Consider the following 26,454-nt stretch of genomic DNA (forward strand, 5'->3'; position numbering starts at 1 on the left):
AATAAAAGCAGAAAGTTTTTTGTTTTGTCTATTCATGTGTGGGCACTTTTGGCAGTCATGTGTGTCATTATAATTATAGGTCTATCGATTATAAGTACTACGAGTCCAAGTGAGCATCCCAAAATAATTGACAGATCTCAGGGATAGGTCCCTTGTCTGTTGTGTCCTCACAATATGCTCTGTGCTTTTCTCGATCGCTGGCTCGACATACTTCACCACAATACAGCGTTGGCACATGCTCATCGACCTTGTTGCATTCTTCACATGACAACCAAGTGTCCGTCTTGTTTGGTTTGAGAGTCAAGCAATTTGCGCATAAGCTCGAGCTAACACAATGCGGAATATGCTCTTGATCCTGGGCGCGGCATGCAGACGAGCAGTAGAAGTATACTCGACAACCCTTACAGGCAAACTCCAAGAGGCCCGGACGATTTCGTGAGCAGGCGTGGCAAAGATAGCAGAAAGCGGGAGGTAAGGGTTGGTCGATGCGGTGTTGTGCAAGATCTCGATATTCGAGCGAGTCGCCTCCAAACTCATGTGCAACATGCAAGATGAAGCGACAATCAACACATGTGTCCTTTAGGAATTCGAGCAAAACCTTGGTGAGGATAAAATGTGCGAGGTGTTGTCCTGCTCTTGCGTCCAGCGACATCCCGTACACCTGCGTTGGACTCGCGGTCTGTCCGTTGGGGGTGTTGATCTCGCTGGCATGACTAACAAAAACATAAACAAGGGATATATGGTGCATCGAGGAAGCTTACACTAAAAGTGGGAAAGGTTCTGCACATTCACCAAGGTGCGAGTTGCTGACGCCTGCTAATTCCCGAGGGGTGCGATAGACGTCAAGGCCCAGATCTTGGTCATTGACGAGTTGAGAAATGTGGTTGAAGCGAATTGAGCGTGCTGAATGCTTCAATGGGTTTCGGCCACCGTTGTTGGGACCGATGAATGATAGCATCACATATGGTGGTTGACTACCAGTCGATGCAGCGGTCTGGTGTTGCGGCTCAGGCCGATACATCACACAAACCGTGTTCGGTAGAACAGTGTCTTGGATAGGGGGTTGCTCTGATTGAATCGCTCTTGTCTTCCATTTGTGTGTGTCTTCATCATCCTTGGCCCGCCCACACAAAACGTAGATCCATCGACAATAGGCAGCAACGAAACGAAACATCGCCAGGAATAATCTGTCCTCCGATATACAAACATCTGGAAGGCGAATGGGATCCGTCTCCGCAATAACGAAGCCTAGCGTGGGTCATTTTTCTTCATAAACCAAGATATGGCATAACCCACCTAATGCGGAGTAGATATCACAAATAAAGAAGGTGTTTTTGAATCGGCCAGCTACCGAGACGTAGGCCAATTCCCCTTCAGGCTCGAAAGCAATTGAGGCTTCAATGTCTTCCTTGTCGTTTTTATTCGCCGTTGCATAGTGAGTAACTTGCAACTTGGTCAAGCGCGGGACTTTCATAGAGCTGTGGAGAGTTTTAGCAGACTATCACTAGTAGGTCTCCAACACACTCACAAGCAAATGCGAACAAAGAGAGCAAGGGCGGTTCTATCGCGCTTGAACTTGCAGAACTCGGGCGAGTCCAATTTTTGGTATATATATTCGACAATCTGGGCGGAGTGAGATGATACACAAAGATTCAAGAGGAAGGTCAACTTGACTAGCGCGCCAGCGAAATGCGTCATGGTCGTGAATAGACCGTTTCGCTGAGCTTCGAGCGATGGGGGTAGTCAAATCCCGGCGGATGAGAGTCGCAATTGGAGGGGTGGATTCAGATGGCGTTGTGTGCCTAGTGAGGCGAGGATCGAGCAGAGCGAGCGGCTGAGCTGCAGACATTTTGGCTACATCATAAACATTCCAATTTGTGACAGGTTGTGACAACACAGTTAAATCATCGGTAATGGCGACAAGGCGCCAGTCCCCGACTCTGACGCCACAGGTTGTCTCAGATGGCAATTGGATGACAAACCACAAAACAAGTAAAATGAATGTCGGAGTCACTGCATCATCTGAATTGAACTTCGGACGCAAATTGGACTTGCAATCATACTTGTGGGAAAGCTCACCGATCGCATGGAAACGAGTTTGGCGGGGCAATTACTTAATCAAGACAAAACCCTCTTCTCTCTTTCAGAGAGAGTCGGGGATGCTCCTCACGCAGTTAAACGACGAACTGCTGCTTCTCATTTGTTTTGAACTTTCAATCCCCAATATATTAAACTTACAACAGGTCTACTGATCTTGACTTTGGAGTCAGCCGCTCACATCTTCTTATAGGTTTGTCAAGAGATGCTGCGAATTACTCAAGATGCAACACTTTGGCGTGCCTTGTTGAAAGAACTGCTCAGCCAATGTAATTCTTCGCCATTGAAGCACAATGACGATCTTAATGCGATGGATACTGCCACCCTTGTGTTGACTATACGTCGGTTAAAGTTCTTAAACAGGTCCGCCTCTGAATCAGGGGCATCGACACCGTCCATCGTATTTCAGCAACGCTTACCACAGTCTATCACCTGGCTACAGCTTTGCATGGGCGGGTTCCTATTTGTGACTTGCTCTGACAATCATTCAAGCAAGATCATTTGTTGGGACTTATTGTCGAGTCCTGGGCCACCTCGGGCGCTTGCAGAAGGATATCTGCCGGGGTGTGTCAAAACTGCCAAAATCGAGGTACAACAGAACAAAATTGTGCTTGCTTTGGGCGTCGAGACCGAGTGGGTGGTTCAGTTAATTTTCTCTCTCGCTGACGCATCATCAAGATTGCCGTCCACACACATTCTTGCTTTGGAGCGCACCTCTGAAGAGTACGCGTTCGTTGACTTGGCGCGAATCCACGGCTCTTCGCATGTCTTGATGCTCGCAGGAAACCTTGTCGGATGTGCTGTTCGCCGTGGCAATAATATCCCCCATCTTGTTGACTGGGTACAGAACAAAGTCATTCATATCCCTCCCCCTCCAGGCGGCCTCGACATCCCAAAACGCAGAGTGCGTTTGCGGTGTTACTTTTTAAAGTAACATGGCTAACCGCTTGGAGTAGTCGGTTCCCCATCTTATGACGAAATGGGGAGAAAGACTCGTTCTAATCAGGACGACGGAGTTAGCCATATATAGGCACCCGCAGAATGGCCGTCTGAGCTTCGAGTCGCTTCAGAGCACGCCAGATATTTGGGAAGTTTGTGTCCGTTCGTGTCCGCCCTCCGCTACGGGAAACGAATCAACACAATTGCACCTTCTCGTCATCTGCCCGACTGGCCTCCAGGAACTTGAACTGAGCATCGAACTAAATGAATCTTCCCCGCCAAACCATATTCATTACCACATGGTCAGGGCAATTAACTGGCGCGGAGTTTCGGGAGACCCATACGATGCACGTTTCCCTTGGTATAAACTCACCATGGGCAGCACAGGTCGAAAAGCCTTGTGGGTGTCTGCCAACGAGTTTCTGAGAACTTCCAGCCAAAACTGCCGAAAAGATCTTGCAGATCAGACGCTCCCGTGTGTTCATGTAGCGACTTTGCCCGTTCCAAGTAGTTCAATACCGAAAGCGGCTTGCCCGCCTCAAACCCACTCGTGGACTCTGGATTGGGAAAACGAACCCGCCATATGGGCTCTTCCCGTCATTGCATTTGATGATGCTCTGGGGGTTGTGGCAATCGGGAATTGTTTTGGCGAACTTGCGGTATATGCCCACGGCGATGGGCGTCTCGAGAGTCTCTCCGCAATTCTCCCCCCTCTGAAGGCGCGACAACAAGCCTCCGAGACCATCCGCATTTCCAAGGTTTGGTTGCCATCCAGCAAAAATACTTGTGCTCACATCACTTCAGTCTCCCCTAACACTCCCTGAAATTCCCGGCCCTCGGTACAACACACCATATGACGAGATGGATGCTGTGATATCTCGAAGTGGGTGGTGCCCTGATGCAGTTGCGCGACCGTTGGGCTTACGAACGACATGGCGCAACTTCAACATGTACTGTCACCGACATGATTTTCGCGGTCTGCCGTGTGACCATGGCTGGCTTCTTGAGCACGGTTACGGCTTTCCGGGCCGCCTTGCTCTCCAAGGAACATATGAAGATCCAGACACCTTTGTTCTGCGCGCTGGTGAACGGTTTATCATGTATAACGAATACCTAGACGTCGCCACGGGCACGTGCAGTGCAGGGAGGACACTGCCGGACAACCTACTTGGCGAGCTTCAAGACTGGACATGTCAAACAGCATCGACACTGCAAGGCGTCTACGATCTGTGTCTGCGTCTCGAAAACCCGATAGGTCATCGATGGCGACAGCTGGTGGAACGAGGAGGTCAGATAGATTGGCAGGAGATGGTAGAAACAACAAGGTTCTACAAGTAATTTGCTCCTTGTTCACAAACTGCCTCGGCGGGCCGTGAAATCCTTCTACGGTGGACGAACGGCTTGTGGAAATGGAGCTCATGTTGACGCTGCTTGTTTTTACGCCGGGGAACAACAACAACAATACCTATTACATCGCTGACGCTTGTTCCGCCTCCAGTAATGCAGAACAAGTCAGATAGACTTGTACCAGAGTAGTTGAACGCTGATTGCGGGTGAAGGAAGGCTTTGTATGTGCAGGCAGATGAAGTTGAAGTCAGGCAATGGGCTAGTAGTTGGCGTTCTGTCCAGAATATTCGTCCGAGTCACGCTGTGACTTATGACGATTTTTCCCAAACCACTTCCAGCATGACCTCCCGACTAACGCCATTGCTCACGGTTGCTGGCATCTCGGTTTGCGGGCTCGTCGCGTACGCCATCTACTTCGACTACAAGCGGCGGACAGATACTACTTTCCGCAAACAATTGCGTATGGCCACCTCGTTTTTCCCACCTCTTCCAAAATTTGCTGACTGGGATGAAGGAAAACAAAAGAAACGCGTCGACAAGTCTCTAGCGCAGTCGCGCGAGGCTCTGGAAGCCGCCAGTCATGTGTCTGACGACGAATTGCGGGAGGCGCTGAAACAAATCGAGGCGGAGACAAAACCCGGGCCAGACCTGAGGGAGAACTACTTTATGACCCAGGTCGCTATGGGAGAGCAGCTTGCAACTAGAGGTGTGTTGACCCCCCCTCCCCAAACATCATGTTTTTTTCCACTGAATGCGGCTTTATAGGCGAAGCATTCCATTTAACCGCCGCATTGTCTTTCTACCGCGCCTTAGCGGTCTATCCCTCCCCGCCAGAACTTCTGGCTATCTACCAAAAGACGGTCCCAGACGAGATTGTCAAGGTATGCCTCCCATGCCTTTGTTGTGCTTCGCTGACTGTTGCTTTTAGCTCATTCTGAGGCTGATAAATTTGGACGTGAGTGCATCATCTGGAGCAGATCTTGGAATCGACGATGTTGGCGATGTGAGCCCTACCAGGGGGCCACCGTCAGAGACATCGTCTCAGGAGTGGGACAAGGTCACCGATCCGGGCTCCAATACGCCTGCTTCCTTGTAGCCACTCCATAGTTTGCCTCCGCTCCGCACGAATCCTCTTTCTAATATCATTTCTTTGCTTTGCGCTTTCGCTCTTGGCCAGTTAACCGACAAAATTGGAGGTACGCATGGGTTCTCACAGGAAGTTTGATAGACGCTGAGTTTGCTAGCATATTATGAGGTCTTCCCCCCGAAATCCGCGAATGTGACTATACAATCGCGGCCTGAAGCACCAGTGACCTTCGGCCCTGAAAAAAGCATTGTTTTGACCAAGGACGTCGCTGCTGGCGACGTCATCTACAAAGTAAGTAATGTACTATCAAACTGATTGATCTCATGTCCATGTAGGAAAACCCAATGCTCACCTGCTTGGACTATGACTTGCAACACGCAGGCACCCATTGTATCCAATGCTTCTGTACCATAACAGCTCCCGAAACGTTGGTCTCATCTGACGGAACCAAGTTGACATTTTGCTCCCAAATCTGCCTACAAGCTGCGAAAACAAGATGGCATACTTTCCTTTTCACGCTTGACCCTCCCCCTGCCTGCTATCGTCGAACTCGGGGGCCTCGCAATGTCGCCAGCAACTCTGGATGCTCGAAGGGAAGCCCAAGCACATCTTTCAGCCTATCTCAAGAAAGACAGTCGTGCTGGGGCCCTCCTTGTCGCACAATTCATCGCCAGACAACTGACCGCTGTGTCCAAAGAAGCCTCGGCAGCCCCTGATTTTGCTGGTGCCGACATTGCAGAATATCGTATTGAGGACCATGTAGAGAGATGGACAACAGGGCCACTCACCCCGCCAGAGCAGGAATATGAACTGCTGGTCTCGATGCTCAAGACGACGTTGCCCGGGCTGGAAGCATTCCTCGCTGAAGACAGCCATAAGTCACTTCTTGGAAAACTTGTGTTCAACGCGTTCGGTGTGTGCTATGGCGAAAAGGGGAGAGACGACCGAGTTCGTGGCTTTTTTCCCTTTTTTTCTGGCTGATGATCAATAGCCTCCATCGACTCTCCGTCCAGAAGAAACCGAGCTAACACGTACGCCGTTTGGGACGGCACACCAAGTTGGCACAGCGGTCTACTCCATCTCTTCTTACCTCCCGCACTCTTGCGCTCCCAACGTCCGCCCTGTTTTCGCCTCTGAAACAAACGAGCTCACCGTCATCGCCAACAAGGACATGAAGAAGGGCGACGAGCTTTCGATGGCGTACGTCATAGTTGACCCGCAACCGGAGGAGAGCATCGTCGACTGTCGGCTGCGGAGACGGAAAGAACTCGCGCGGGGATGGAAATTCGCATGCCAATGCGAGAGGTGCATCGCGGAGGTCATCAGTCCGTAAGACTCGGGTCCCTCAACTACATAGAAAGTATCATAGTTATTTACCGGACCGTTGGTTGTTCGTAATTCGTCGTCCACTCACGCAATTTCCTGCTGCAATATAGCAAAGAAAATGGGTTAAAAATTGAGGAGCCAATGAAGGGTTCAAGAAGTGAGTCACAACAAGTGAAGTGGTTGGTGCATACATAAGAGGAATGAAGTAGTCAGTAGTATCTCTGAGGAAGTGACGAGTTTGTAATGGTCTTGAACCCATTGATTCATACATTTGCTGCTTGCAGTTGCCTATGTAAACTTCTTCAAAAATCAAAGCTTTTGTTGAGATCCTCGTGGAGAAGGTCGCGCATGCCAACAGGGAGAATCGGCTCGCTTTTCTCGTTGGCAATGTAACCTAGGTGGAGCTTCTCAGCAACTCGCGACTGGCAAAAGCAAATGGCGCACGGAAAGGCATCTCGACACTTTCCTTCGCATTAAACCGAATTGTCGGAAAGTCCTGTCCATCGTCAATACTACTGGTTCCTTCCATTCGCCTGTGGACATACGACATAAGGGATCTTGTCCAAAGGGACTATAGTCCGTTAGCGAGGCGCCTGTGTAGCATGGACACCCTACCTTTATCGTGGACAACCTTTTTAGTTACACCCAACGCAGTATCCGTCGTCATTTGAACGGGTCCCAGATGCCTAGTCGGAAAGCCTCGCACGCGCAACTCAGACGTTCTATCCCGCGGCGGGTCGTCACCTATTTGTCCTGAGCATGATGTGTTGCTGGACGAAAAAAAACACCGACCCAAAATGCCCTCGAAGCGCCTCAGTCAAGTATTGGGTCGAAGCACAGAGGAACTGACCCCGAAAAGGAACCACTCGAACTCTCCATCTCCGTCTTCTGGCGCCAACGCTTTCTCCGCCTTCGGGTCTAGCAGACAGACCTTGCTCAGCTCGACCCCTCGTTCTTCCATCAGTTGCATTATCCCTGCTTGATGACAACTAGCGTCTGCGAGGCCCTCTGCCGGAATGGACACTGTGGAAAGGGAGGATCTGGACGCGCTGGAGAGAGAGGTAAAGTGTATCTGAGCAGCGGGACCAGCTAAAGAGCGCATATGCTGGAAAGTGGGTTCGGTAAGAAGAGGTTGTTGCTGATCGCAAACGGCTTCGGACCGCGTACTCTAGCTCGACCCAAGGCGGGATCGCTTTTGGAGAGTCATCGTCGTCTTCCATGTGTTCTGCTACAGTTCAGAGAGCGGAATCAGGGTATACGAGGTATTGTACCAATCACATAGCTAAGCGTCATGCTGGTTAAAAGCAAGAAAGAAAATTACCCGATTTAGGAAGCCCATCTTGCAAGCGATACTATTATTCATGCGACTACAATACAGCCCAATGACGGTCTATAACTTTACACGTAGGATAACGATAAAGAGTCACGACACCGTAGGCCCAGGAAGCCGACTCAAATCTGCTTTGCCTGCGTCAATCCATTCCTGCTTGACAAGCTTCTCCTTGTCCAAGAAGTACAACCGATAAACCAGCTTGATCGTTCCCTCGCTCACGCCAGCCACGAGACTGATGTCCTTCAACGGCTTGCTCGCCCCAAGAAGATTACAAGTGAAATATATGGCTCCACCCGCAATTGAGACAGGACTCCGTCCATCCGCGATTCCCAGTTCTCGAGCTGTGACAATGATATCGGCGCAAATAGACTGGACATTTGCCGGAAGGTCAAGGTGGTTACAATAACGAGCCAGCATCTTTTCTGGACCCGTGGTCACGCCTGGGGTCGACGCTGTTGCTGAGGCGCCCGGCGTAAGGTTGAAGGCTTGCTCAAGTGCTTTGTAGCACTGACCAAGCAGCTTCTTAGAGACGTGCGTGAGGTTGCAAATCTCGCGAAACGTTCGTGGCACGTGAGCTTGTCGGCAGGCAATGAAGATGCAGGCGGCAATGACAGCATCGAGAGGCTTGCCACGGAGGAGTTTTTCTTCGTCCGAGCGTTTGTATAGCTGTTTGGCGATATCGCTGATGGTTTTTGGGAGGGAAAACTGGTCACACCAGTTGGAAATGTCGCGAAATGCAGTGAGAAGATTGCGTTCAGAGCGAGAACTTTGGGCTCGCGATGCTGCACGCTGTAGTTCACGGGCAAGTCCAGAGCCACCGTCGCGAAAGCTAACAATGGTGTCGAGTTGTTCTCGACCTTCAAGTAAAGGGTCGGAAGCTGCACCAACACGAGATGGATCGTCGCCTTCATCGTTGGCAAAAGTCTGACATAGTATGAGTTAGGGAAGGAATGGGGGAGTTGCCACTCACCCGCCACTCGCTCCGCGTATCAACAATCCGGTCACCCAGCACCAAACCACAGTTTCTGCAAACGAGGTCTCCACTACCAAACTCCTCCGCAATTTCTGGATTTGGATCTCGACATTCGGGACAGATGAGCCGGACGCTGAGATCAGGGCCAAAAGTAGGAGCCTGGACTTTTTGAACTTGCGGAGCAGCGAGCGGGAAAGGCTGGCTATATGCCATCGCGTATTCACCCCCAGGAGCTGTAAAAAGCGACGTGCAACGTGCGAAACATCAGTAGAGCATACAAAACCTACCGCTCGTTTACAGAACCGGGTTTGGGCTAAGCACCGTGCACTACGAGCAAACGGTGGTGGTGGTTTGGGGAAAAGTGATATGTGACTAAGCGTTATGCTTTCTGACTCTTTCACAAAATGGCTGCCATTCTCAAGCCCCCAGAGGTCCCCTGGACACAAAACCGACGGCAATCTCGAATGAGGATTCCAGTATAATTCAATCACGCTGAAGTAATCGGTCACTTCAAGGTCTTCTTGAAGACAAGTTCAGAAATCCAACTTGGAGAGGCCGCACTGATGAACAGGCGACGGACTTGCACTTGGACCTTTACTTGCAAGCTTCTACAAACAACTGTTACGGTTATACAGCCACACAAATATTTTCATTCGTGCCGGATTTTCCGAACTGCCCTCACGAGTCAGCGCCGGATCCTCTTTGCTCAGGCTTGACTTGACTGCGCCACCTTGACTGAGTCAGTCGTCTGCTGACGAAACAACGGCATAAGAGCGCAGTCACAGCGTCGTAGATTGGCGCCGAACGGGAGCAATTTTCTATGGCGTCCGTTCTGTCCACTCGGTCTTGCTGTGGGTTGATATGACCCATCGTATGGTGCCAACGAGGCCGAGGCACAATTATAAATAACTGGAAATTGTCTCAAAGGAACAACATCTGAAAGTCGCTAACTTTCAAAGTTCACGACAGTACATACGTCAAGGGACGCTCATGCGCATTGGCACCGCTTTCTCGGACCCCAAACCCGCAACTCAATAGCCATGGCAGTGTGGGCGGGAACGGAGGCATCACTAGAAGAAAGAGGTTCAGCGGACAATGAAACCGAGTGATGTTGACGACCCATTTTTGCGCATGCGGGCGAGCTCGGGCACTTGTTCAATGTAGAGAGGGACTTGAAAGCGACTGTTGTGTCATTTTTGATGCGGCGCAGTTTCATCATGCTATAGACTGTCAAGTAACTGCCTATTAGATAGCACGGCAAAGATCTCGCAAAGATCCTCTTTCATTGAGCTAATTGGATATGTTCTGTCGACTTCATTGAGGATGATTCATTCTGACTGTTATGGTTACGTTACCTCGAGTTTTCTCCAACCTCCACTATCTCCGTCCCACCGCACCGAATGATTCATATCCAACAGCGTTGGCGACGATCCACGGGACCGGGGTCGCCCGGGTTTCAATTTCCGGCAGGCCGCTGTAGCTTTCAAGCTCTTAGCTTTGCTAAAACTTTGCTGTACTTGGCTAATGCCGCTAATGCTGCCCCAGTCGACCTCCCCCTGCCCTCCAGGGCAAGATACGCCATTCCCTATCCGTTTTCAAGGTCTATCATGTCTCCTCCGAACCCGTCGCACTACTGACATCAACAGATTGATCTATAAATTTTCGCCGCCCTCTCATCTTGGTCAAATGCAGCATCGCATTCCGCGTGTGAGTCGATTTTTCCAAGCCCGGCCGAAAACAGACTTGATGGTGACTGACGCCCCCAGTTCCCGAGTGGTACAGGCATTCATCTGCCTAATCTGGTACCTAGTAGAGCTGTTCGTTTCAGCTCGGACATCAAGAGCCTACGAGTCAGTTGCGGCGGCGCTGTGACAATGTCGCCCACCTAACTGCCTCTCGGCGCTTGAAACACCTAATATCTTTTTGGAGAGTGAGTATAAAGGTTCTGTTGCTATACATCGGGTTCTGAATTCTCCCCCACCATAATGTCTAGCACTCCCCTGACCATACTGGAGGAAAGCGTGCGCCGCAACCCAACATCCATCGCTTTCAAGGTTCCCCAACAGAATGCTTTGTCCGACTGGCGAGACATCACCTACCAAGATTTCCTTCACGATGTTGAGCTTTCTGCAATATATTGGACTCGCGTCTTCCGCAGAGATAAAATACCTCAGCGCTCAGTTATCGGGCTCTGGTGAGTCCACTACTCGCTGCTTCTTAGCGTCTCAGTCTAACGATGGAGTAGGATCGGCGGCTACGATTACAAGGACGTTGTGAATCTCTATGGCATCTTCCGTGCGGGATTCGTGCCCCAGTTGTTCAGCCTCCGTTTGCCCAGTGCCGATGTTATTTTGGAGCTGCTAGCAAAGACTAATGCTAAAGCGCTCATTTACGAAGACCTCTTCGAATCGGCACTCCGGACCTGGCCTCTTCCCATCTATCCTGAAGCAAGTCTTGATCATGAGCTTGCGGCTGGACGAAGTCAAGGCCACCTTGATTTGCCTCCGGTTCCTATGGTCGAGGACCACGATATCTATGCCTACTTCCATACTAGTGGTTCCACTTCCGGCAGCCCAAAGCTTGTCCCTTGCAACTATAGGTGGTTGCGCTCAACTTTGCATAAAGCATCCCAAATCTGTGCGCCAAAACGAAATCACAACCTCGATGTCGCCATCTGGGGGTATGTAGCATGTCTATTGTCTTTCCAAGCACTAAGTCGCTTTTCGTAGTGGTTCCATGGCCCATATCTTCCAGAACTTCAGTAAGCTCAACCTCGAACCATTCACGATCATACTGACCCTCTCTTCTCTTCCAGTGTTGATGGGCCACCTCCAGCACAACGCTTGCACAGTTCAACCTGTCTCTATTCCCTTCAGTTCTTCCCAGCTCTGCGAAATGGTCCGTGAATGCGGACTAAACCGCGTGAATGTATTTGCATCATATCTCGCGGCGCATGTCCGAACCGCCCGACACGACTCGGGCGTATTGGATGCCTTACGGAAATTAGACGAGGTCGTTTATACCGGCTTGCCTCTTCCACATGAAGAGGAGGCCTGGGCTCTCGGTCAGGGTATTAAATTGAAGGCAAGTAGCTCCACTTCTGCAAACGAGAATCAGCTAACCCATGATTCTTATAGAACGTGTTTGGGAGTACAGAGGTCGGCGCCATGCTGGTCTCAAATGGCGGCTGCGGTGACGGGGCGGGCTTTCTACGCCAGATGGATGGTGTTGCTTATCAATTCCTTCCTGTGGCGAATGGGGATGAAGCCGCTGGAGCCAAACCCCAGACAACACATGCCTCAACAGGACGGCTGTTGGAGCTGGTTATCCTCCCTCAATCAGACGACTGCCCCGATGTTTCGCTGCGCAGCCCTGATGGAAACTTCCGAACTGGCGACCTGTTCATCGAGGTTCTACCCGGTCAATACGTCTCCCAGGGCCGGGACGACGACTGGATAAAGTCTGAAAGCAGTCTTCGATGCGATACAAGGTTTGTGTTTCATTTTTCCTCGCATCTCTGGCTAAACAGTTTCTAGGGCGATCGAAGACAACGCCCGTCTGAATTGTGCCTCATTAATTGCTGAATGCATTGTGGTCGGGTCGGGCCGTCCCAGCCCGATTCTATTCGTGGAACCCGGAGCAGATGCAGAAAAAATGGACGCCGACAAGCTCTCACGGGAGATCCTTCGACGGATCAGACAGTTCCACGCCCGCCGATATGTGCACGAGCGAATTGCATCGGCACGGATGATCATTGTAGTGCAACGAGGAGCCCTTCCTCGCACAGCAACGAAAGGAAACATCCGGAGAAAAGCGGTCGAGGAGCTCTACAAGGAGAAAATCGACTCGATTTTTGCGACAACTGCATGAACTGCTGAGGTTAACTATTAATGTATATCTAACCACATACTGTAACTAGCAACACACTTTGTGATTTGTAGGAAATCGTATCGTATCGACTCCAAACATTTATTTGGTCATGCAAAAGTCGCTCGCTGCACAACGCGTCGGATCATCGACCGATCGCGACTGTTGATCCGCTGGGCAGTCGAGTGAAACATTCCTTCGGGCTACATTGCATATTGAGCTCGAATATCCTTTACGATCCTCTGTGCTGCCCAGTGTTAGTGGCAGTGGGAAAATTGTGTTTTGAACAGCTTCCTGGCACAAGCCTGGCAGGAAGTCAAGGCCAAGACGCGACCTGCCGTAACCCCATGACGGCAACCCCAAAATTACTTAAAATTTTGAGCCGCGTCGTTCGTTTTCTTCTTTGCCCCCACTTGTCGTCATGTCAGATGAGCCAGAGCAGGTTGGCGTCGTTGTCCCCGATGTTACGATGAAAGACCTGCTTGATGCCATTCCGTTCGTGGGCCAGTCTCCTTCGACGCGTCCTGCTCACACTTTCCAGGGCCCATTGCTTCAAGCGGTCCGCAGTCAAGTCTTCAATGTACCTGTGAGTCGCCTTCCTCCTTGTGTTACCACCTCACAACGCCCTTTCTAGTGTCTGGCATCTCTCAATCATCGCTACCATTTACAAGACCACCACCTACCTCGACACGCTCATTAGCCCAGCAATCTTCAACGCTCCGCACCCATTCGTTTATTCTCTTGTGCGTTTTGCTTTGTGGAGCTTGTACGGATTCTGGGCGGGCCTTTTCGGGACTGGTATCTGGGTAATCGGTGAGTCCGTTTCCGCCCTTGCCCGGGAAAATATTCAATGGCTGCTTCAGGCCACGAGGCTGGGCACCAGGTAAGACTATCTTCAACTCATTAGCTGAATCTCATCTATTTGCAGGCTTACTCGGAGTCAAAGCTGATTAACAATACCATTGGCTGGATTCTCCATTCCGCGTGCGTCATGTTCCTGCAATTGTCCCTCTCAGTACTGAAATACGGCCAGTCTTGGGGTTCCATACCACAGCTGGCGTATCACTCACGCCAAACACCATGCCTCAACAGGTCATATGACACAGGACCAAGTCTGGGTCCCTAAAACTCGTAGTCAACGGGGTCTTCGTCCCTTTGATCCCAAACGTGAAGACAGACTAGGCGCACGTGCTTCTCTTGAAGTTCAGAAAGAGCTGCAAGAAGCGATAGGCGACTCTCCTATTGGCGCTGCCTGGCAAGTCGCCATGTATGTTCTGCTTGGCTGGCCAATGTATATAATCCGCAACAAGTCTGGCCAGCGACGCTATCCAGCATATGTCACCAACCACTTCAACCCCAAGGCAGTCATGTTTTCCCCACACCACTACAGGGACATCATCGTGTCTGATGTTGGCGTCGTATTATGGCTTGCTGGGATCATATACGCGAGCCTGCAGTATTCATTCGCGACTGTCTTCACCGTATATCTCGTTCCCTACCTCTGGATCAACCACTGGCTTGTTCTGATCACCTTCTTACAACACACTGACCCTCTCCTGCCGCACTACCGCGCACCACAATTTAATTTCCAGCGTGGAGCACTCGCTACGCTGGATCGGTCGCTTCTCGGTGACCTCGGCTCGGTTGCTGCTTGGATCGGTGCCCATGCAACCTGTGGTATATCGGAGACCCACGTCACCCACCATATCTGCAGCAAGATCCCACACTACAATGCATGGGAGGCGACTGATGCGCTCCGAGAGAAGGTCTTAAGGCCAGCAGGCGTTCGATGGGAAGGCGCGGCCGGAGGCTGGGCAGAAATGTACCGCGTTTTCCGGGAGTGCCGTTTCGTGGAGGATGAAGGTGATGTCGTGTTCTACAAAAATGCCCGTGGGCTGGCCAAGGCACGGCCTGTGTTCAACGATCTGGGTGCGAGTGACTCGGGGATCGAGATTTTTGACGGCAAGAATTAGAGAAAAACCACAGCATGTTTAAAACAGAGTATTTTTGGAATAATCAGAGCTGCAATATAGATGCAGTTACAGAGTTCATCGTCCCGCCATACGGCCCGCCACCAGTGAGTAAGATTTGGTCATTTCGAGGGAGGACCCGGACTTCGCGAGAATAAGAGGCGCCGGCCTTTGATTCGACGTATGTCCAAGTACTACCTGGGGCAGCCAACTTGGTATTCGTGAAAACACCTTGATGGCTGCTGGCAGAGACAATGATTGTCCCATTCACGCCACCATGAGGTGTCCACGTCACATACGGGGAGGCTATTGGCAGCTCGCCCGTCGTGGCTCGAATGACCGCTCCAGGGGCACTGGCAGGTGAGTTGAACGTCAGCGGAGATTTCGACAGGCGGTAGTAGACTGCAAAATCTGCTTCAGGCGCACCGCCATATTCATACGTCAAGATATACTGTCCATTCGGCAGGGCGGCGATAATGGTCATCCCTGGCCGGTCGCTATATGTTGGTTTTGCGACATCATTGACAACGGGGCCCCAGGTAATCAAGTCTGAGGACGATTGGTGAGCGAGTTTTTGTCCATAGGCAGGATCGCGTTGATCTGAGTAAAAAACCACAATCCGGTGGTCGACGGTCATGATGGACGGCTCCCATACCGGAGTTTCTCCGTTATTCGGGATAGCAGCACCGCCTGACGCAACATGGCTCTGTCTGTTGTTAGCCAATTGCATCCTCATTGAACCTATCGACCTACGACAAACTCCCAGCTTCTTCCCTTATCCATTGACGCGTAGAGATCGATTTGCGTATGACTCCCATTAGCGGGTATCGAATTCCCAGCACATAGTATTGTCCCAGCGGGAAACTTTCCGATTCTCTCGGTCATCCTATACAGAAACGGCTGGGCACGCAGTCCCCAATTATTCTCCGTATCGGTGACATTCGAAAACGGTTCCCAGCTTTGTCCAAGGTCGGTCGAGCGATAGATATGGAAGTAGACTTTCGGAGGTTCAGGAGAATGGTTCTGCCATGTCGCGAGGAGCACGTTGGTGTCTTTGCCATCACTTGGAATGACAACGGTGCGTGCGTAGGACGTTTGAGGGGCGGTGTAGGTAGATGGTGGCGAGAAGATGGTGACGTTGGTGAACGGGGGGACCCAGTTGATTGCAGAGACTCCCAGTATGAAAGCGAGCAAAGAAAACACTACAGTGGAGGGCATGCTTGCGTCGACCGTCCGAAACGTTCTTCTTGACTTATATTGGTGTGGAGTATCCTGGTTCTTGAGTCAGTTGTTCAATGAAAGTTGATGCACTCTTGAGGCCACGAGACTGTGTTATGTTTAGGACTGGGCCAGATGTCTTTGAACCTGGGTGAAGAAACACTGCTCAAATCTGCTCAAATAGATGATGTGATGACAAGGACTTGAAGCCCAACTCAGCCCAAAGTACTCTCGGAGCAATTTCTTTCGTTGCGGTCGTATGGGACCTTGGCCAGGTAAGGGTCCAGTCCCAGCGAATGACGCATGTCCAGCTGACGACGATACACCGGACCGCCGCCATTACTGCGGAAAAGGCGAGGACTCGTTGGAAGGCTATAGACGACTGTCTGACAACCTGTTGATGTTGAAATGTGATCACCGAAATTGCCCAGGGTCACATGATTTTAAGCAATTGTGGTCAAGTACAAGTACTCCAAATACTATTACTAATGTTGTGGTCCTAAAGTACCGGAGTAAGTGTAAAGCGCTGTCCGCCAACGAACATAGTGTTCTGGGGAGCTGCTTTGCCCTTCCCCTTGTCACCGACCGGGAACTTGACCATATGAACAGAGTTCTCGTCGCCCTCCTCAAGCTTCGTCAGCTGTCGCCACTTTTGGTCCTTCTTCTCCTTCCGGCGGTCCAAGCGCGATGCTTCGCGCTGCACAAGATTGGCGAGGCTGCGTGGGTCCCAGACTTGGGTTTTGTTGACGGTTTTACCGTTTGCGGGTCCTTCATTCCCACTGGACAAACGTTTCTCAGCTGTGGAGGATATTGATAATGACCGGAAACATACACGACATGACCAGCTGCGGTTTCAGCCCCCGGAACGAGCTTAGGATTGTGCCGCGGGAGGCCCGCGAAAAGTGTCATTTCCTGTCTATCGCTGATTCCAGCACTTTTGGCAACCAGATTGACGTCGGGCAGACCGGCTGGTTGGTCTGTGACCTACTCATCATAATCAGGACAGCGTCAGGGAAAGCAAGACTGTACTGCGCACCACAAGCCGGAATCCATGGAACCTTTCATCTCCAGTGATAATGGCTCCGTCCTGCAACACTGCACGATTTGCTGAGTTTGCAGATTCTTCCGCATCACCATCAAAGACGACGACGGCGTAGCGATATTTCGGAGTTGCAGCTGTGCCTGCCTTGTCTCCTGCCCCACTGTAGCGAATGGTAACGTCTTTGACCGGGCCAGCGACTTCGGAGAAGAAACGCTTGAGAGCCCGCGCGGTGGCCGCTGGTGGGAGCTGGATGCACTTCAGTTTCGCCAAATCGAGGTGGCAAGCGACAAACATTGCCAACAAAGACCCATCCCGTGGTCATGGGGGTGAATGAAAGTGTCATCGCCTTGGATGTTGCAGATTCTGCGCGACGGAGCTTGCCGCGGGAGCTTGAGGCGGCCAGCTTGGCCGCTTGTTTGCGCTGTCCGTGTGTCTTTGCCGCGACTGCCTTGCTAGATATCTGGCCAATCTTCTTGAATGAGAAGTTCTTGGGAATGCTGGAAGAGCTGGCAATGGAGCTGGTGCTGGCGCTCGGTGCACGAAAAGTTCCTCGTTTGTTTGTCTTGTTGACAGCCATGGGGGTTTGGTGCTTGAATACTTACGGTCTTGTAGTGCTAAGATTCGCACGAGAGTCTGGGTCATTTTATAGTTGAGAGTTGTTATGCGCTTTGACGACACCTATCAAAGGCGCATTGTCCCGATGTTAGTCAAAGCAACCTGAAAGCGGACGTCTAAGCGACTCAAGTTACAAAAGAATCTTCTAGATCCAGGCCGGGCCATGATTCGTTTGCAAGGAATCGGGAGGAAGGGAGAAAGAATGCCACGTGACAATAAACTTGATGCTGCAAATACTGTACATTGAGAAATACAGACTATGGTAAAGATAAATGAGAGTGAGATTGAGTGAGGGTTTCTATTCGTACACCAAGTCTATCGTTCAATCATTCTGCAAATATGAGTGTCGCAGCGGCGAGTGAGGAAGCTCGTCATGGTCCAATGGCCGAAAATAGACATCCATGTCGCCAGCATCAAACTCTGAAGGAGACATCTCACTAGGAAGCGAGTGAGCTTCTGAGTTGGCGTCCCTTGAGGCGTTGTTGGTCCCCTTGCCAATATGAAACGTTCGTTTTCGTTTGCCTTTGCGGGCAGCACTGATCGCTGGAGGACGGGGTTTTGGTGGGCCACTCCGTACCGCAAAATGGGCCAAGGAACGGGTATATGGCGAAAGAGTGTGGTTGGAATGCGAGAGCATTGCCAAAGCGTGAACAGCATGGGCTGTTAAAGATTGAGGTTCATGGTAGGCGCCTGACGCGTCAGATTCAGAAGGAGGTGTTTCGTTGGTGGAATGCGAGAGGGTATGTGATGGCGATGGGGAGGTTGATCGAGAGGAAGGAGGAGATGCTGACGAAGCAAATGCAGCAGAGAATGGATTGCGAGACAATGGTGGACGGTCCGGAGTACGATGTAAAGCTGGAGTGTGGATTTGTGACGGTGCTTGAGATGGGGACTGGGAATGAAGGACGCGTGGTCGTATGATAGTTCCACCGCCGACGGCTGGCATCCGCTCGTAGAGTGACTCTGCTCCGGTAATACTTGAAGGCGGAATTGGCGGACCCCATTCGAGAACATCATAAGATGTTTCGAAGTCGTCAGCCATCGAGGATTCATGTTCTGTCTCTGCGAGGTCTGCGAGCCCTCGTGGTGACGAAAATAGATTTCGAAAACTACGAAAGACGTTCTTGGCCGGGACGCCTTCTGGTCGAAGACCGTAGGTAGGGTCAAAAGAAGGCTCGGTATCGGTGATAATGGGATTTGGGGGAGGAGGGGGCATGCTTTTTGTCGAGCGACTTATAGATCCAGCGCGGTGGACTGCCGGAGGTGACAGAGATGCGGAGGAGTTGAACATCTTGATGTTTTGTCGTGTTAAACTGGGAGGGGTGCTGTTAGGAGGGCGGGGTTCAGAAGTCGTCCGTCGTGGTGGAGTTTCAACTTTGGCCCTAACCCATTGTTGGCTGAGTCGATGAATGATTCCAGGTAGATCTTCGCGGAACATTTGCCGCAACTGGCCCTCGATTTCGCGTTGGATGAATTTCTGGATAACTTCAATCGAATCAAAGGTGCTGTTTATATCAACGCTCTGGAGCGGGTCGGTCTTGAACACCAGCGTAATGCCCTTCTGCTTCGAGACGACAAGAACAACATATGAATTGAGTTTAAAGTTTGAAAGTCGAAGCAGCATGGGCACAACGAGGGCTTGCTTTGCGGCAAGCATTCCGTGAGAGCCCGTCATGAGATGAATGTCGGGTTGTTTGTGGTTGAGTGGGTTGGCCTGGACTTTCGTTTTGAGTACCAAATGGGCATCGCCAGCATAAGTTAGTCGGAAGATACCGCGAAATTGGTCCATCGTCAGGTCGCCAATATCGCGTATCTCCAGTTCTGGAGGCTTGGAATATTGAGCGAGTCTTGGGAAAGTGTGATGGAGGCATACCTGGGTCCCCATCTGCAATTCCACTACCTCGATTTTGTCCGCAATAATGGGAGGTTTGTTACCCTTGTTGAGCGCAGTGTTGAGCATTTGGATGGCATCGTAGTGAAACTGGTCGGAGAAATCTGGCCAGTGGAAGGTAAAAGACATGGCGGTTGCATGTCCGTCGAGAAGAGAAACGAAATGGGGTTGCCGCGATTTGAGGGACAACGAACGAATTCGGCAAATCGTTACACGCGTTACGCCGTGACTAATTTATTTTCTGTCTCGCAACCATGGCTGGCAAAGGACTTTTACTCAAAGCAGATCCCATCGCCGCCGCGTTTCGGGAAGAAGTCAAAACTTCGCTAGCTGTCGCCCCTCGGAAACCACGTTTGGTCGGGATTCTGGCAACATCATCCGCACCAAGTAAATTCTATGCAGACTTCACCAGGAAACAATGTGAAGAGCTTGGCTTCGACTTCGTTCTCAAGAAGACAGGTGCTGGAGACACGGGCGACCTTCCTGAGGGAGATGGTGTGGAAGCGGCCATTATCGAAGCCAACGATGACCCAGATGTGGACGGAATCATGGTTGGTTTGAAGACCAAATCAGCTGTACGACAATTCACTGTGTAAAGGTGTATTACCCTATATTCGGACACCAGCAGGTTTGATAACCAATTCGTTCCTTCCTTCCCAAGAGTAATGCTTCGTAGGACCATTACCTTCAACAGGCAAGCCCATCAGTATGTTCCTTACGACCTTGTTGGAACATCTCATAGGTTGTGTCACCATATAAGGATGTCGAAGGCCTACACTTCAAATTCCACTACAACTTATATCACAAGTACGCATTCTCTGTCAACTTAGCTGTAGCAAACCCTTGGCAGCATCCGCTTCATCGAGCCTCAATCGTTGTTGACAAGCGGTCTTCCGTCTGGATCTTCTGCCAGTGTCAATGGAGAAGACGCTCCTGCTGGAACTGTCAAAAGTATTATTCCCTGCACACCACTCGCCATCGTCAAGTGCCTTGAACATATCGGCGTCTACAACAAGATTCTTCCTTATGGCGATCGTGCATATGGCCGTACAATCACTGTTATCAACCGGTAGGACCTTTTTCTTAGATTCCTTCGGAGGTTTATATGAAAGCAGATCGGAAGTTGTTGGAAGGCCCTTGGCTGCCCTCCTCGCAAATGACGGTGCTCGGGTATTCTCTGTTGACATTGACTCCATCCAGGTTGGCTTCATCTCTGCTTTGCTATTGATCAGACACTCATTCTCCTCTCAAGGAATACACCAAACGTCCCAAGACCTCGACGGCACCGCGCTACAACCCCCGTCATGTAGTTCACCCTTCCAACTTCACCCTTCAAGAATGCCTTTCCATGTCCGACGTCGTCATCTCTGCTGTTCCTTCAGCCGACTACAAAGTCAAGACCGAGTGGCTCAAAGATGGTTGCATATGTGTCAATGTGGCTGCCGATAAGAATTTCGAGGGCGATGTCAGAGAAAAGGTGCGGTTAGGTTATGCTAATTCGTGGTTCTCTTCTGAAGGAGTTCTTCAGGCTTCAATGTATATTCCCGCCGTAGGGAAAGTGACAATATTGATGCTGTTACGAAATTTGTGGGCAATTTCGCATTCGCCAAGTTTCGGCCTTGATTATAATTTTGCAGGTTGCGTTTGCAGCAATACCAGTCACCACATCTATAGCAACATAGAGACTGACTTACCATCATATTGTATTCGCCAATTAGCAGCCCGAAATTTAGCAGAATTCAGAGTGCAAAATAATTTTGGTTAGTGAGCAAACAACTAATATGGCAAATTTGAAAAAAATGAACATTGAGATAAAAGAGAGATAGGAAGGCGCTTTTTCTCGCTCAATCTTGCCACAAATTCAATTCTCTCCAGGTTGATGAACGGGAGTTCTATCTTCAACATCAACAACTTCTTGGCACAATGGTGATTTTCGTAGTACTTTAGGATATCGAATCGTACTATCCGAGACTCCGCAGGAAACCACTGCAGAATATTAGTCTTGGTGGCTCTAAGTGTGTATTGTTAATACAAGAGTTTGCGTGAAGATGCTGCGCGACTGTCTACTTGAAGAAATGGGCTTCTGTGATGTCTTTCAAGGGCGTGTTCATGCCAGAGGAATGTATCGGGGTGACTGGTGTTGCCATTCCTGAGGCCTCTGATTCATGCATAAAGCGAACGCGTTGGCGGTGAAGCTGTCGAGGGACGTGAATTTTTGGTATTGAGTTGGGTATAGACGAATGCTAACCTGCGGCAGCTTGGGAATGAGGACGAAAACGAGCGCTGTAATGTTGATAGCGAATAGCCAAGGATTGTAGCTGGTATAGTGGGTTGATGCGAGAAAGCTGGATCACAATCAGCGACAGAATGTGAAGTGTGGGATACACACAGTGCGACAGGAACAAAGGTAAGCCACTTCTTTGCGGGCGTATATTGCGCACCATCGTCGATTTGTTCCCACAGTGTGAGGTCGTCGTAAGCCCCGCTGTGCAGGTCACTCCCGAAAGGGATGCCGGTGACCCAGTGAAACATCAAGTAGGAAAGCTAGGTCGGCTTTGAGAAGCAGTTCTTTGTTTGACTTTCGACGACGCACGGCAAGATATAAGAGATTTACAAGCGTCCAGCTTATTTGCTGCGTCATGCCCGGGAGGGTGTCAATAATCAGTTTTCCCAGACAAATTAAGACGACGTGAATGAGCCATGCGCCTTTTCTGATACTCAGTAACGAACAAGAGAGCAGATAAAATGGCCCCGGACCTTTTGCATTCACCCAGTTTGCATTGATATTGACATAGGCACTTTGGTCAAGCACCTCCTCCAACGACCCATCGCCAACCTGCTCAACTTTTACGATACTAGCACTCCGTGGACGGGAACGAAAAGGAGCAGAATGTTGCACGTCGATAGGCGGCAGCGTTATAGCGGTGGGTCGGCTCATTTGTTTCCGCAGTTCCTGAGAGGTCGTGTCACAGGTGACCGTCACGTTCAGTCTAAGCTTTAGCCTGGATGCCGCTCCTCCATTGGGCTACACTCGCCCCCAGCGGCGGTAGCGGCATTGCAGCCCTACGTTTCACGGCGCCGCTTCGAATCTCATGTATACGCGTATTTCCGACTGGAGCCACTCCCTTTCCTGACCTTGTCGCGTCAGTCTCATCTCTGCTTTCCGTCCCTTGTTATAACGCATATCTAGTTGCACTGAGCCAGAGGCTTTTTTTCTCAACATATTCTTGAACGCACTACCCACTTCCCTTGAAGCAAAGGAAAAGCAGCGTCCTGCAAATGCTCTTGTCCCGACCTCGATCGCTTACACCGGCGGAGAAGTGGACTTCGAGGTGGATATGGTCCAAGATGTGTGTCTTTTTCTTCAAGCGGTAGTAGAAACTAATATTTCTGTAGTACGCTACACGCTTAATGATAGTCAAAGGGGACTTTACAAGCCTTTCTATTGCTATCTATGGCGACACAGTCGAAACTCCAGCAACATCTCCAGAATACGAACCAGTGTCTCTGCCTGAACTGTCCCCTCCATTGCCACTATCAGCCTCATTAGATCCAGCCACAATGCGAGACCCAACTCTCATCGCCAAACAACTGCTCGATCTCATTCCTAATTCTCCAAAACTAGAGCTCGTCATCCGTCTCATGTTCTGCCTGAAGCCTTCTAATGACGACTGGGACCTCCCAGAGTTTCCATATCTTCATGCAGACCTGGAGTCTGCCAGTGATCCGCTGAACCTTGAAGCCGCAGTAGATTTAACTGTGCGACCACTACCAGAGGACACCTCGTATGAGACTCGTTCTACTTTTGCAATGAAAGTAGCAGATGCAATCGGACGCAAGGTTTATTTCCTGTCTTGCCTGCCCCGAACATTATTTGATTTGGTTCAAGACCATCAACCAAGCATACCTTGTCAGTCAACTGCTAGTTGTCTCTGCTTCCCAGCATCCCGACATGGCTCAGACGCTTTTGGTGCGCTACTTACCTCACATCCATCCCATAACGATCCAATCTTAGTCAGCAACATGTCGATACCCAAGCCGTTTTCGACTCAACCACCATGGACGATAACATGACTCTGATAAACATGTTAGACGCCGTTTCCAACGCGGATATCTCGCGACACTTTCATGCTGACTGGTTCTTTACCGAGCTCGACAAACTTCAAGCCAATCCGACAGCAGAAAAAGGCAACAAAAAACTCGCCCTTCGCCTCGCTGAACGGATAAGACGTTGGTCGGCATTCGAGCATGCAATTGATGACGTGAAGGGGGACTTTGACCACTCATCCCAGCTACTTGTAGAAATCGGGCTGGACGAACAGTCCGTCGGAATATGGCTTGAGACGATGATTTTACACTCAAGTATTGTTGCTAAGCTTGCCGAGGCTCCCATTCCGACGGAACAGCAACTGCTGAGCGCAAAGCCCTTCACAAGAAAACATCATCGCAATGAAATCACGCGTGAAGACTTTATTGCATTCATTCGAGCATATATTGGAGTTGCCAGTGTTTTAGCTGTATGGGCATGGTCAGATAGCTTGGGCAACGATATTTGTCGAACTCAAACACTCGCGATTGTGAAATTATGGCAAGGCGTCAATGGTTATCGGGAGGTAGGTTGTCTCTTGAACAATGTCCTTGGCTCAGTGTTGACGGCAATACGTTCAGATTGTCAACCATCTCCTCCTTCTTCGGCAGCTCACTCGACGATTACAATGGATCATAACTGGCAATGAACCCCCTCGCCATTCTGGAATTCTTGCGGAACAAATCTTCGCAGATTTGACCACGGACCCACAAGCTATACTCTCGACTGACGTCATCAACGCGATAAGCCATCTCGAGGGCACTCCACTAGCATACATCGCAGAGCATGAACGCCAAGTTATGACCAAAATGGCTTTGGTTGCGCAAGACAAACTTCCTGCCGCCATCGAAGAGTTGACGTTTTCGAGCACACGTCCACTTTCTTTGCGGCGATTGCGCGCCATCAGGGTAGCACTGAGTGTTGTTCAACAAGAACTGGATTCAGGGGAGCTAGGGGAGTGGAATATACTAGAAGCACTTTGGCGAGAAAATTCTCATGGACTGGTGGATCGATTGACCCAGATGTTCCTCGAAATCGCCGATGATTTGACGAGGCATTTTGGTTTGTCTCTGCCGCCAACGGCAGATGTACCACTTGTCGTTCAGCTATTCCACACCGGAGACGACTTGCTAAGGTTGATCACGGCGCTTAGTGGGAAACATGTGTTAACAAGGCGAACTCTCCGGCACTTCATCTCTGGCATCGTCTACGTGTTTTTGTCTACACAATTGGCCCAGATCGATCTGCTGCATTTGGAAGGAAGGGAGGCACTTCTTTCCAGCCTCCGTCAGTCTTGTTTGAAGGCCCTCAATTCGTTCGTACAACCCGAAGTTAACGTCGACCCGCCTAGGCTCGCCGCAGAAGTAGTCTTTAGAACACTTTTGGAATATCCAACGGTGACTGTTGGACGTCTTCGCGATCCAACCTTGGTCATATCCCATATTCTCTCTCTTGTCGACCATGTGCTGCCACAGAACTCCGTGTCTGACGATCGTTGGATAATGAATATCATACCCAACACGTTGTTTGAGCTCACTGGTTTCTTCGACCTGCTGGAGCCGGAGAAGAAGGTGTTCGTCATGACGCGGTTGGTCAAATTGGACGATGGTGTTACCGGGGTCGGAGAATGGTTGCTTATACAAGAGCTGAAACAGCTTTCCGGTATAGTTGAGTCATCCCATGAACTCCATGTCGTTGAGCACCATCAGCTATACCTTTCCCTGCATTTCCTGTCTAAGCTCATTGATGCATCATCACAATGGTTAATCACCACCATCTCAAATGTCCCTGAGGTTTCGACTCTCCTCGCAAGCTGTCTCATAGCTCTACTCGACATCCACGTTCTATGTCCTGCTCTCAATGAGATTACTGGCGCTCTTGCCGTTCGGACGGAGTCGTTCAGCACTGAACTCAAGTCCGCTCTTGTACTGACAACATTGCGTGCTTTCCACCACAAGCCGTGGGTGCTCCTCGATGTCCTCAAACAGGAATTGCCGTGGCAGCCGGCCGACCTACAATATGCAGCCCTCCTCAAGTTGGAGATTGGGCAGACCCTCGCTTGCGTTGCGAGCGGAAAAGTCACTCCCAAACTCGCCGGAACGGCGATGTCAATCCTTGAATGGCTGTCGGAGCACACGGCCAGCTTATCGGGAATATCATCGACCGCGCTAGCGCAACTGTACGCCAAACTCGCCGAGGCCCTTCCCGCCAGCTCACGGGCTACACTCAAAACTGTGACAGAGGTGATTCAAGTGGACGATAATGACGCAATGCCCCCCGACGCGGTAAAGCTGCCAGAACGACTTGAGTTACCGTTCCAAGAAATAATCAACCTCCTCCAAAACTCGGCACAACCGGAGGTGGCACCCAGCACCCCGAAAACATCCCACACACCAGACATCCTCGGAGTGTTGACATCACCATCCGGGCTCCTTCGCTCACCAGCTGCCACGGGCCTCACCAAGACCTACCAGAAGAACGACTTCCGTGCTTTGCGCCAGGCCCCTGCCGCGAGGCTGAACACAAGCCGGTTGCCTAGTATGCATGGTGTGTCTGCTAGTTTCCACTTTTCTTCGCTTCTGACAGGTCGACAGTTGATGTAGGTGTCGTCCTTGCCGACTCTTAGAGGTCGCTAACTGTCTTTTTTCTATCTCTACACTGT

At 50.5% G+C, this 26,454-nt stretch overlaps 13 protein-coding genes across 13 annotated transcripts; 6 read left to right on the top strand and 7 right to left on the bottom strand.

Moving 5' to 3' along the window:
* Window positions 1-97: 97 nt before the first annotated feature.
* MIND_00776700 (uncharacterized protein) lies at window positions 98-1,858 on the bottom strand (the record flags this gene model as incomplete). Its single annotated transcript, XM_037364455.1, has 5 exons — window positions 1,670-1,858; window positions 1,529-1,623; window positions 1,297-1,478; window positions 762-1,248; window positions 98-713 (listed from the first exon to the last, which is right to left on the bottom strand). Exons 1-5 carry the CDS (start codon window positions 1,847-1,849, stop codon window positions 98-100), a joined length of 1,560 nt encoding a protein of 519 aa, XP_037220099.1. The 5' UTR covers window positions 1,850-1,858.
* Window positions 1,859-2,407: 549 nt separating this feature from the next.
* On the top strand, window positions 2,408-4,374 carry MIND_00776800 (F-box domain-containing protein; the record flags this gene model as incomplete). Its single annotated transcript, XM_037364456.1, has 4 exons — window positions 2,408-2,730; window positions 2,776-3,001; window positions 3,054-3,794; window positions 3,841-4,374. The coding sequence occupies 4 exons, from the start codon at window positions 2,408-2,410 to the stop codon at window positions 4,372-4,374; spliced, it is 1,824 nt and encodes a 607-aa protein (XP_037220100.1).
* Window positions 4,375-4,722: 348 nt separating this feature from the next.
* On the top strand, window positions 4,723-6,803 carry MIND_00776900 (SET domain-containing protein; the record flags this gene model as incomplete). The annotated part of the gene is made up of 8 exons (XM_037364457.1): window positions 4,723-5,089; window positions 5,149-5,264; window positions 5,312-5,440; window positions 5,480-5,579; window positions 5,628-5,761; window positions 5,806-5,901; window positions 5,954-6,418; window positions 6,462-6,803. The coding sequence occupies 8 exons, from the start codon at window positions 4,723-4,725 to the stop codon at window positions 6,801-6,803; spliced, it is 1,749 nt and encodes a 582-aa protein (XP_037220101.1).
* A 295-nt stretch (window positions 6,804-7,098) lies between these two features.
* On the bottom strand, window positions 7,099-8,089 carry MIND_00777000 (uncharacterized protein; the record flags this gene model as incomplete). The annotated part of the gene is made up of 8 exons (XM_037364458.1): window positions 7,099-7,190; window positions 7,241-7,292; window positions 7,342-7,367; window positions 7,412-7,540; window positions 7,589-7,598; window positions 7,647-7,901; window positions 7,957-8,021; window positions 8,068-8,089. 8 exons carry the CDS (start codon window positions 8,087-8,089, stop codon window positions 7,099-7,101), a joined length of 651 nt encoding a protein of 216 aa, XP_037220102.1.
* Window positions 8,090-8,219: 130 nt separating this feature from the next.
* On the bottom strand, window positions 8,220-9,972 carry MIND_00777100 (Cyclin-like protein; the record flags this gene model as incomplete). Its single annotated transcript, XM_037364459.1, has 5 exons — window positions 8,220-9,053; window positions 9,100-9,261; window positions 9,327-9,335; window positions 9,390-9,538; window positions 9,909-9,972. The coding sequence occupies 5 exons, from the start codon at window positions 9,970-9,972 to the stop codon at window positions 8,220-8,222; spliced, it is 1,218 nt and encodes a 405-aa protein (XP_037220103.1).
* Window positions 9,973-11,087: 1,115 nt separating this feature from the next.
* MIND_00777200 (Acetyl-CoA synthetase-like protein) lies at window positions 11,088-12,972 on the top strand (the record flags this gene model as incomplete). The annotated part of the gene is made up of 5 exons (XM_037364460.1): window positions 11,088-11,296; window positions 11,348-11,782; window positions 11,832-12,172; window positions 12,259-12,592; window positions 12,639-12,972. 5 exons carry the CDS (start codon window positions 11,088-11,090, stop codon window positions 12,970-12,972), a joined length of 1,653 nt encoding a protein of 550 aa, XP_037220104.1.
* A 418-nt stretch (window positions 12,973-13,390) lies between these two features.
* On the top strand, window positions 13,391-14,942 carry MIND_00777300 (FA-desaturase domain-containing protein; the record flags this gene model as incomplete). Its single annotated transcript, XM_037364461.1, has 6 exons — window positions 13,391-13,464; window positions 13,511-13,555; window positions 13,604-13,782; window positions 13,833-13,852; window positions 13,898-13,953; window positions 14,003-14,942. The coding sequence occupies 6 exons, from the start codon at window positions 13,391-13,393 to the stop codon at window positions 14,940-14,942; spliced, it is 1,314 nt and encodes a 437-aa protein (XP_037220105.1).
* Window positions 14,943-14,985: 43 nt separating this feature from the next.
* On the bottom strand, window positions 14,986-16,157 carry MIND_00777400 (BNR/Asp-box repeat protein; the record flags this gene model as incomplete). Its single annotated transcript, XM_037364462.1, has 2 exons — window positions 14,986-15,645; window positions 15,693-16,157. 2 exons carry the CDS (start codon window positions 16,155-16,157, stop codon window positions 14,986-14,988), a joined length of 1,125 nt encoding a protein of 374 aa, XP_037220106.1.
* A 499-nt stretch (window positions 16,158-16,656) lies between these two features.
* Window positions 16,657-18,008, bottom strand: MIND_00777500 (RRM domain-containing protein; the record flags this gene model as incomplete). Its single annotated transcript, XM_037364463.1, has 5 exons — window positions 17,802-18,008; window positions 17,492-17,748; window positions 17,194-17,445; window positions 16,990-17,141; window positions 16,657-16,936 (listed from the first exon to the last, which is right to left on the bottom strand). Exons 1-5 carry the CDS (start codon window positions 17,839-17,841, stop codon window positions 16,657-16,659), a joined length of 981 nt encoding a protein of 326 aa, XP_037220107.1. The 5' UTR covers window positions 17,842-18,008.
* Window positions 18,009-18,136: 128 nt separating this feature from the next.
* MIND_00777600 (Mitochondrial distribution and morphology protein 34) lies at window positions 18,137-19,834 on the bottom strand (the record flags this gene model as incomplete). Its single annotated transcript, XM_037364464.1, has 2 exons — window positions 18,137-19,642; window positions 19,688-19,834. 2 exons carry the CDS (start codon window positions 19,832-19,834, stop codon window positions 18,137-18,139), a joined length of 1,653 nt encoding a protein of 550 aa, XP_037220108.1.
* Window positions 19,835-19,947: 113 nt separating this feature from the next.
* MIND_00777700 (NAD(P)-binding protein) lies at window positions 19,948-21,379 on the top strand (the record flags this gene model as incomplete). The annotated part of the gene is made up of 9 exons (XM_037364465.1): window positions 19,948-20,256; window positions 20,304-20,333; window positions 20,382-20,411; window positions 20,448-20,512; window positions 20,556-20,774; window positions 20,821-20,905; window positions 20,958-21,182; window positions 21,234-21,292; window positions 21,343-21,379. Exons 1-9 carry the CDS (start codon window positions 19,960-19,962, stop codon window positions 21,377-21,379), a joined length of 1,047 nt encoding a protein of 348 aa, XP_037220109.1. The 5' UTR covers window positions 19,948-19,959.
* Window positions 21,380-21,566: 187 nt separating this feature from the next.
* On the bottom strand, window positions 21,567-22,664 carry MIND_00777800 (Protein ORM1; the record flags this gene model as incomplete). Its single annotated transcript, XM_037364466.1, has 7 exons — window positions 22,463-22,664; window positions 22,299-22,411; window positions 22,095-22,249; window positions 21,954-22,050; window positions 21,773-21,900; window positions 21,648-21,716; window positions 21,567-21,597 (listed from the first exon to the last, which is right to left on the bottom strand). Exons 1-7 carry the CDS (start codon window positions 22,641-22,643, stop codon window positions 21,567-21,569), a joined length of 774 nt encoding a protein of 257 aa, XP_037220110.1. The 5' UTR covers window positions 22,644-22,664.
* Window positions 22,665-22,711: 47 nt separating this feature from the next.
* On the top strand, window positions 22,712-26,418 carry MIND_00777900 (uncharacterized protein; the record flags this gene model as incomplete). The annotated part of the gene is made up of 7 exons (XM_037364467.1): window positions 22,712-22,848; window positions 22,896-23,055; window positions 23,102-23,545; window positions 23,595-23,675; window positions 23,725-24,318; window positions 24,374-26,339; window positions 26,387-26,418. The coding sequence occupies 7 exons, from the start codon at window positions 22,712-22,714 to the stop codon at window positions 26,416-26,418; spliced, it is 3,414 nt and encodes a 1,137-aa protein (XP_037220111.1).
* Between the last annotated feature and the right edge of the window lie 36 nt (window positions 26,419-26,454).

This window comes from Mycena indigotica (genome assembly GCF_014461135.1).
Source record: "Mycena indigotica strain 171206Taipei chromosome Unknown Mind.scaff0006, whole genome shotgun sequence".
NCBI lineage: Eukaryota > Fungi > Basidiomycota > Agaricomycetes > Agaricales > Mycenaceae > Mycena > Mycena indigotica.